The sequence below is a fragment of the Arachis ipaensis genome, chromosome B08, assembly GCF_000816755.2.
Source record: "Arachis ipaensis cultivar K30076 chromosome B08, Araip1.1, whole genome shotgun sequence".
NCBI lineage: Eukaryota > Viridiplantae > Streptophyta > Magnoliopsida > Fabales > Fabaceae > Arachis > Arachis ipaensis.
In genome coordinates, this window is record NC_029792.2 from 24,237,833 (window position 1) to 24,247,845 (window position 10,013).

The 10,013-nt window shown below is 37.9% G+C and overlaps 1 protein-coding gene across 1 annotated transcript in view; it reads left to right on the forward strand.

The window, feature by feature from the left end:
- LOC107610773 (glycine-rich protein 5-like) overlaps positions 1–626 on the forward strand; it is a 1,049-nt gene extending 423 nt beyond the window's left edge. Inside the window, exon 2 of the mRNA XM_016312775.1 lies at positions 403–626. Within this exon, the coding sequence (XP_016168261.1) occupies positions 403–626 (224 nt within the window). The remainder of the gene's footprint in view (positions 1–402) is intronic.

Below are 10,013 nucleotides of genomic sequence, written 5' to 3' on the forward strand. Positions count from 1 at the left end.
TTAAAGTTAGAAAGGTGACTGGGTGAAGGAGGTGGTGGTAGGATTTGAGATTAGAAAGGAAAAGAGGGTGGTGGCTGGGTGAAGAGGGTTAGGGTTAGAAAGGTAACTGGGTGAAGGGAGTGGTGTGGTGGTGAAGATAAGGATAATTTAGAGATTTTAGATAATTTTTTAGTGTTTGGATAATTTTGTTGTACGAAATCCATATTTTATGGGTACAAATGGTAATTTTCTTTTTCTATGGGTAGATATGTAAGTATTTTTAACTTTCGTGGGTAGAAACGGTAGTTTACTCAAAAAACTAATATGTTGTGAGGTGTACAGTTTCACTTGGTCTAGCTTTTGCCTTCCTCACACCTATCTTAAGTCTTCCACTATGCCTTACACCAAAAATTTTTGTCTTAGGTAGTGGTGGAGCTGTGGACCTTGTTGGAGCTGGTGCAGGTTGTGGTGGATCTGCTGGAAGAGGTAGTGGTGGAGTTGTGGAACTTCTTGGATCTGGTGCAGACAGTGGTGGAGCTAGTGCAATCACTGGTGGAGCTGGTGCAGGCAGTAGTGAGGCTGGTGGAGGCAGAGGTGGAATTGTGGAACTTGTTGTAGCTGATGCAGGTGGTGCAGGTGCTGGCTGAGAAACAGCAGCAGCAGGAGTAGCAGATCTAGCCTTTCCAGATCTGGATCCTCCTCTACCACGTCCCCTTCCCCTTCCGCTTCCTCTTTGGCTAACAGTGGCAGAAGCTACCATGAGGAGCAGGTGCAGGAGCACTACCTTGAGGAGCAACATTTTTAGATCCAGGGTTGTTTCTTGAAAACAAGAGCACACAGGCTAAGTGATAGAGTATAAAACTACCAACATATGAAGAAGCCAAGATTTAAAGGCAGATACCTGTTATATCAGGATTGGGACAATATCTCCTATTGTGTCCATATTGGCCACAGTTGCTGCAGGTAATTGATGTTTCACTCCTTCTCAATTTTGTTTGTGATCTATCCTCATCATGCTCTCTAATCCTTACTCTCCTAGGTCTTCCAGGCTTGACCCTAAAAATTGGAGGTCTAATTGTGTCAAGTTCGACCTTTGGCCACATATTTTCACCATTAATTGGATTGAGTATTGTCCCATAGCATGCCAGATATGCTGCTGGTGTGTAATAGTTACTGCAGTAGTCCTTAGGGTTGTCTCCTTTCATGAATATTGCAGAACAAGCATGCTGACAAGGCATGCCAGCCAGTCCCCAGAACCTACAACGACATGAACCAACTAGTAAATCTACAACAAACCTCTCTTGAATCATCCTATTTTTATGTGAAATCTCATACTTTAAATCCCCAGCCCACCTAGGTTGCCATTCCATGGACCTTCTACACATGATATCTAACCTCTTTCTAGGATTTGGCAGTATTTTTCCCATGAACTTAGCTCCCTTTTTCTTCTTCTCGGGAAACTTCCCCATCCAATAACATCTAATCTACTCAAACATGTCAAAATGAGCTTCTCGCGAGCTTCCAAAATTCGTCCATTAAAAGCCTCAGATATGTTGTTCATTAGCATATCACTCTTGGCATAATGAGTGAAGTGAGATTTAGTCCATACCTTAGGATCTAGGGCTGCCAACTTGTCATAACACTCTCTATTTACCTCTTTCAAACGATCCATCTTTTTATTCTACTCCTCCACATAAGTTGCTTTAGCAGTAGAAAGTATCAAGTGCCTTAAAAGTGTACCCCCCCCCCTCTCCAAAAGCCTTCTTACAGTTGGCATAGAGGTGTCGAAGGCAAAATTGATGCTCCACTCCCAGAAGAATTTCATAAAATACTTGAAGCAGCCCCTACCAAGAGATCAATGGTCAGCTGAATTAAGAATAAAATTCATAGAAAATTATAAAAATGAATTCATAAAAAACTAAAATTAATATCTTGCCTTTTGCTAGTCTGACATAAAGACTCATTTCTTATTTGTGAAGTCTTCAATGTCCTGAAGTAGCAACTCCAAGAACCAGGCCCATGAATCCTTAGTCTCTGCCTCTACTACTGCAACTGCTAGGAAAAAGTAGTTATCATTAGGATCTCTGTCCACAGCAGCTAACAATTGTTGTCCATGATCACCCTTCAGATGGCAACCATCCAGTCCTATAATAGGCCTACAAGCAACCAGGAGCCCTTTCATCACAGCATCAAGACACATGTACATTCGTACAAACCTTGGTTGGATTGTTGGACAGGGTCTATCCAACTTCAGCTTCAATGTCGATCCAAGGTTTGCTCTCAGTACCTCTGTACAGTAGTCTCTGATCCTCTCATATTGCTGCACTGCCTTCCCATGCACAACTTCCCTTGCCTTTCTTCTTGCCCAATAAGCCTTCCACACAGATATATTTTCCATGTATTTATCTTGAATTATTTGAATTATAGTACCCAGCTTCATATCTTCTCCTCTACTTAAATTATTGGTGATTTTCTTTGCAATCTAATTGCTGGACGCAAGACGGCCACTGTAGTTCCTCCCACAAGTGTGCTTGCTCTTCAATGTCTTCAGCCTAACACAGCCAGATTTTTCTACTTTACTTGCAAATGCCATCCATGGACACTCTCCTCCTAAACCCTTACATTTGACTCTGCATCTAACTTTATCGTTCTTGACATATCTAATGTCCCTCCCATTCAACAATGCATGTTCCTTAATAGCCTCCTTAAACTCAGCAATAGAATTAAACTCAGTCCCCATCCGAAACTCATAATCAACACTCATGTCAGCTTCATTATATCTAGGATACCTCTTTTTTCTTACAGGCTCATCAGAATCTCCATCATAGCTGTCCAATGACTCTGTATCATAACCCGAAGAAATATTCCCAACATCAATTTCTGCTCCATCTTCAGTCACCCCTCCTGTGTTATTTTCCACACTAACTCCCACATCAATATTATTATCATCTGTTCCTAATGAGCCACTGTTACCTCCAAAGGCATTTGGATGCTGACCTTGTTAGTTTTCTTCTTCAACATCAAAGCCAAAATGATCCTCATGATCACCATCGTCAGCACTATCATCAAACCTGTTATCTTCACTTGAAGACTCTGATTGACTTACCACTTCTACTTCAACTAAATCATTACCACTATACTCACCATCAGAGGGTATATAGTCCTCATCATTTGAGGTTATCTCAACCCCATTTCCTTGTCTACATTCATTAACCGCATACACATGGTAGTGTTTAGTCTCTTGTTCCACTACAAACATACCCATTCTCATTGCATCTCCATCAGACTTCAACTCCCTAAGACCATCCTTCAATGCAACTCCAGGTTCATTTAACCAAATTTTAGCATTGCTTGTGTATCCAATTTCTTTCAGCGCTGCAACAATTTCTTGTAACGACCATTCATCTAACTCAAACTGCAACCCTTCCACTACCATTCCACCAAGGTATTCTTTCCCTCCTTTCCTACTAACCATCTGACCACCATGGTGGAGATCAACAGTAAACACAGAATCTCCCATCACTACCAAAAAAAATAGATTTATCAGAGAAACCCTAAATATAGTAGATACTCTAACCTCCACTGAAAAAATAAAAATAAAAAAGGGAATCAAACTATAACATTCAACTCACAGCTGAGAACGGACTGGGGGTTAGGAACTCTTACCTATTTTAGTGTTGCTCTCTTGCAAATTTCACTCTTCAGCTGTCAACAATGTCAATCAGTCAGCAACTCCACACAGTCCGAACCACATTCAACGATCAATTCCAACGATGGAAGGGAAGCATGAGCAGAGACATATTCTACTGGAGATGAAGCGCAAAGATAATGAAGGGTCTTAGTGGGGTTTTTTGTCATTACAAAATTTGGAACTAAGAAATAACGAGCCATTTGTCATTCCAGCTTCTGCACGTGCAACTCACATGCTCAAGGGGTGAATATGCTGCCAAATATTCTGTTAAATCAAACGAATTTCGAACGGCAGGGACTCAATTACAAATTTTAATTTTCTTCAGGGACCCAATTACAAACTTTTAAACTCTAGGGACTAATTTGTAATTTCATTGAAAGTGTAGGAACTAACTGTGTAATTTAACCTTAAGATTATGATACACTAATTATATTGTTATTAATTAATTATATTAAAAGATTACGATTATGATGGATTATCATTATTTTATTATTTTTTATTTTTTATATTAATTCAAATATTTAATTTCTTTTTAGTATTATTTTTTATTCTCTTATTCTATGTGTTTATTTTCATAAATCTTACTAAATTAAACAAGATATATCTTCTATGTTAGAATTATTTAGATGGATAAGTAATAGTGAATATAGAATTATTTAGGATGGATAGAACTAAGTACATCTTTTTTATTGAAAATACAAATTTAAAATTATTATATTCAATTCTTAATAGTCAACTTCTCATTGAACTTTTGTATATTCAAAAGATTTTTGAAGAAATGAAATAATTTTAGGTATATAATTTAATATTCTAGCATTCTTTACCATCCAATGATCACATTAATATAATTTAATTCAATAAATTTATTTATCATCGTTTGATTGAATAAAAATTCTATTTTACTAAAAATTTTAGGATTTCTCAACCTCGAGATTATCCATGTTAAATTATTAAGAAATATAACTGAGAGCGCAAAATCGTCCCTTTATTCGAGAGCAAGATTGACATGAGAGAGCTTGGCTCTTGTGGTTATTTGATCTTCGTCAACCAAAACCTTATGTATTCCTAATAGGGCTGAATCACAACTCCACTGTGGAAAAAGAGCTACGGAGGCGAGTTTGATCTGTTGGAGACCAAAATCCTGAAGTCATTATTTATATTTGAGTGTGACACTCATTAAACCCTAAAACTCAAATAAAATAGTATCTATAGTTTTAATCTCATTTATCCAAATCAAAATTAATAATGACTTATTTAATTCAATATTTATGACAATAAATGAAATCACCGTTTTATATAAGTCATCTAATGTGAAATTACTTAATTTGCGATTATAATTAATATATGTATTGCCCGTAAATATATTAAGAAATAATAATTTCCTAACAATCTTCTATTTGTTCTATACATATATATTTTTCTGAGATAATCACATCTTATAATTTTATGCACACATCTGAATGTTATTTCCCTGATTACTTTAATAATCTGGTATGTCTCGTATATAAGTTATGAAATTACCGTAGCTTTTATCACATTAATGTCGCAACGAAACCACAATGATCGCCATACTAAAATACTCAACCATATAGATCAAATTTGGATGAGAAAATTCAGAAATTACATGCAAAAATGATCTCATGCATTCCTATTTCCAACTAGTCCAACTTGAATAAAAATTCTATTTTATTCGGTGACAGACTCAGATGAAACTGCAAGGACAACGCCCAAGCTCATAGCGACGGCGACTAAGTGATGAGTGTGTGGAAGAAGAAGAGAAGAACTTAACAGACTCATAAAAAGAGAGAGAGATTAAGAGAGAGAGAGAGAGAGGAATTTGTGCAAAAATATACACTAGTTTTAATAAAAAATAAACTTAATTAGATGTAATTTATTTTAAGTTTTTTTTATGTAGTATTGAATATTTGAATACATTAGGATAATAAAGATTTGCATTTTTATTCTCTTAACTAATATTCTTAGAAAACTCTGTAGCTAAATCGATTATGATAAACTATACTCCTTTCATTCTTATTAAGAAGAGAAAGTGTCAACTTTATTTTTTTTCGTTTAGTAAACTAATCTAATATATGTAGTTTAGGCAAGAAGGGCAATACTTAAATTAAAACATATTTATATTTTTCAAAATTTTTGAAATGCCTTATCCAAAAACACTTTAACAATAATTTTTTAAAAGAGAAATTCTTCACGTACAAGCGTTTTTTTATACAAGTCTTTATAAGTGCATCTTCTTCTTCTTCTTGCGCACGTTCTTCTTCCTCTTCCTCTTCTTCTTCTTCTTTTCTTTCGTTTCTTGCCTTCTCTTTCTCCTTCTTCAACCATTAATGCACGTTTTCACTGCACCTTCTTCTTCTTCTTGCTGCATGTTCTTCTTCCTCTTCCTCCTCCTCCTCTTCTTCTTCTTCTTCTTCTTCTTATTTTTTGACATCAAACTCTGAAATCGTTTTTGAAGAAGAAGAAGCAGCAGAAGATGAGGAGGAGAAAGAGAAAGAGTTCTGAATTATGCATAAGGTGTACTTCAACGAATTTTGGGTGTATTTCTTAAATCCTTTGGGTGTAGTTTTTGTAATCCTTTGGGTGTATTTCTGTAATCCTTTGGGTGTATTTCTATAATCGTTTGGGTGAATTCCTGTAACCGTTTGGGTGTATTTCTGTAATCTTTTGGGTGTATTTCTATAATCGTTTGAGTGTATTTCTGTAATCGTTTTGGTGTATTTCTGAAGTTTCATTATCTTCAAATTTGGCAAGAAACTCGTTTTCATGGAGGAAGAAGAAGAAGAGTCGTTTATAATGCATGGTGAGTAGCGCGCTTTGGAAACAGAAAGTGCTTGAATAACGTGCGTTTATTTACTCTTGAATGTGAGAATGTCATGCGTGTTTTTTGTTGGAGTATAAGACTTGTAAGCCAAAAAAACTTATATGTGTAGCAGGCCTCTTTCTAAAATCATTTTTTATCTTTTTAACATCAACGTCCCATCATTTATTTTTAACCGATAATTAGTAGATGTTTCGGATGTTTCGGATTTAGAACATAAAACAAAGTAAAAAAAAACATGTAAGAATAAAAATAATTAGAACATAAAACAAAGTAAAAAAAAACATGTAAGAATATATATAATTAGAACATAAAACAAAGTAAAAAAAAAAACATGTAAGAATATATCTCTTTCTCGTTTAATTCTTTTCTTTTTCTAGTTGTATATAAAGCAACTTTAATTTCATAATTATCATCCCACCTTCTCCATATCTCCATATCTACAATTTAAACGTAGCCTTGAATAAAATTTCTCCTGCGGTATGGAAAAGTAGAGTGAATTATTATTCTTTTGTCGTTTCTAAATGGACAACATTTTCCATTCCCCACTGCAAAATCGTCAAAATGCTGATCACACATTTTTATTGACTACAAAATAAATTAAATTTAGTTTGTTCTGTCTTGTTGGAGAGGAGAGAGGACTGCAGGTAATCTGTCAGTCAACGTTGGTATGCAGGATTTTTTATTTTATTAAATAAAATAAATATAATATTTATAAAAATAAATAATTTTTAGATAATTTACCGAATTAAATTCAACTGTCATTGTAAATGAGATATGGGTCATTCGCACCTATATATAGAAGTCGTTTACAGCAGATTTCCAGCTCCAGTTTGACTTTGTCAACATCTTTCTTCCCTCTTTTAATTCTTTCTGACTATACCTTTGATCCAAACGGTGATGGCGCGCCAAATAGAGAACGACGGGGATATAAACAAGCTGAACAAGACGACACATTACGCTGGGGCGGCCAACTTCGAGGTTAGTTTCGTTATGGTTGTTAAGTTTAATGATGTTGCCATTGTTAGGGTAGTGATGAAAATCTGGAACATTGGTGTATGTATTAGGAGTTAGGTCTGTAGGCTTAAATTAGAACTCTATCCGCTTGTGCTAAGCATTGGTATGGCATAAATATTATTAGTTTGGAACGCTGTTGTTGCTATGTTGTTAGTAGTTATAAATTTAATGCCATTAGAATAGGGTGTATGACACTGTAACCCGTTAATAAATTTTGATATTTTTATTTTATTATACATTTAAGACTTTATTTTGTTGTATTATATTGTTTAATTTGTAAAAACAGTAATAACAGAAATAATTATTCCTGAGATTTTTGAGAGATAAATATTATTGAAAGTAAAATTAATTTTTTAAAATGTTAAACAAATAATTTATAAGTTATAGTTGATTTTATATAATTTAAATTTTATTTCTGTTTGCTATTATTCAGAGGCCTCGCCTCCTGTTGCCCCGACAAGTGAGCCATACTTTACCTCCACCGAACTTCATCGTCTCGTATCTAGCTGAGGCCGGATTCGGCGACGTCGTGCCGCTGAGGGATTTTACTTTTGACAATTCTCTCATTTCGGCACTGGTGGAGCGATGGCGTCCAGAGACGCACACGTTTCATCTCCCGTGGGGTGAGGTCACTATCACCCTGCAAGACGTGGCGTACCACCTGGGCCTACGCGCATACGATAACCCCGTCGGGAGGTGTCTCCGTGACTTTGCTCGGTGGTACCATACGGAGACGTGGGCGTTGGTGGAGTAGCTCCTCGGCGCCAGGCCTCCCGTGGCAACACAGTAGGCAGCTCAGAGGAAGGAGTCATTCACCCTGAAGCTTGTTTGGCTACGGGATCGTGTCCGCCAGATGCCCCAGACAGACGATCCCGAGACTCTCCGACAGTACGCCAGGTGTTATATCATGTTACTGATCGGAGGGTATCTGATGACCGACAAGTCCAACAATCCGGTGTACCTTTGCTGGCTACCACTACTTCGGGACTTTGCGGAGTGTAGAGCGTTTTCGTGGGGCTCGGCTGTGCTGCCCTAGACGTATCAGTCCCTATCTTTGGCAGCTCAGCGGGGCGTCATGGATATCATTGGCTGCACTCCGTTGTTGATGTCCTGGATCTATCAGAGATTCCCCCAGTGGTGTCCACCAGATAGAGGCGTCTACCAGTATCCGCTGGCTGCGAGGTAAGAAATGTCTTTTTATGTATTTGAGTTAAATTATTTTGTCAAATATTCTGGTATGTTACTTAACGAACCGTATATGCTCTCCTTCGACATCTCTACCGGAAATAACATATAAGACAAAACTACTCAAACTCACGATTAAACTTCAACTTACCAGTATCCGAGATTCTGACGAAAAGCGACACGGAGGCTCCATTGACACCCACTGTCGGCTTGACGGCACTACACATGGTACTTTAAGCGGTCGGACTCGATCACCCAATACTCAGTACTCCTACGAATACTGTAGTTCTTCACACCTTGAAGCACCGCCTCTCGGCTTTTAAACCTGTGTCCGACCTGAAACTCCACGCCGCCGTCCAGGTTATAATCCACTCCACAGCTGTCCTCCACCGGGTTCCTCTCATGCATGGCGTCCAGATGTAGACTGTGATAGTGACTTGGCACAGCCAATAGCGCCGGAATTGGATGAGGTGGAGGCAGCACATGGCGCGGCACAGCCCCTGCAGGTGTCTCCGGCACAAACTCATCCTCATTGCCACCATCGGAAAACTCACTTTTCGCACTGTCCGCCACGTAATCCTCGTCTGACTCCTCCTCACCCTCCTCTGCCTCATGCTCCGGAATCACGACATGAATAGGAGGTGGTGCGAGAGGTCGGTCTTCCTGCACGTAGGTTTCCTGTACGGACGGCCCACTACCGTCGTGACCCACCTCGGCAGCCTGCTCCATTACCTGTTCACACATGATCCTCCCATGAATGTCGAACATCATTCGCACTGCTCGTCTCTGTGAAGTCGGAATAGTCGAAACCGAAAAACTCCATTTTCCATGGGTGCCAGCAACCTATACGCCACCCTTCCGATTTCCCTCGGTTGTGTCCCACCGAGCTTGCTCAATATCAAACTCTTCAAATCCGACAACGTCTCCACACGCTGAGTGCGAAACAATATCGGATCCTGACACTCAAATGTCACCCCGTTGTCGCCATTCCTCATGCGACAATTGGGATAAAGAAGCACAACTATAAATGCATTGTTACTGGCCATTCAGCTATGTTTTTCAGAGAAATAAGAGACAGAAGAAGGAAATGAAATGTGTGTGAAGAATACCAAAGGTTACACATCCTTTTATAGAACCTGAACATTTGTTATATATATATATATATCGTTTATAGTGTAAACGAGATATACACGTGTTCATCTAACTTACCATATCTCGTTTACACTGTAAACGAGATACATGAAAAAGCATCTCGTTTACAGTGTGAACGAGATATAGTAAAAAAATTTAATTCAATAAATATTG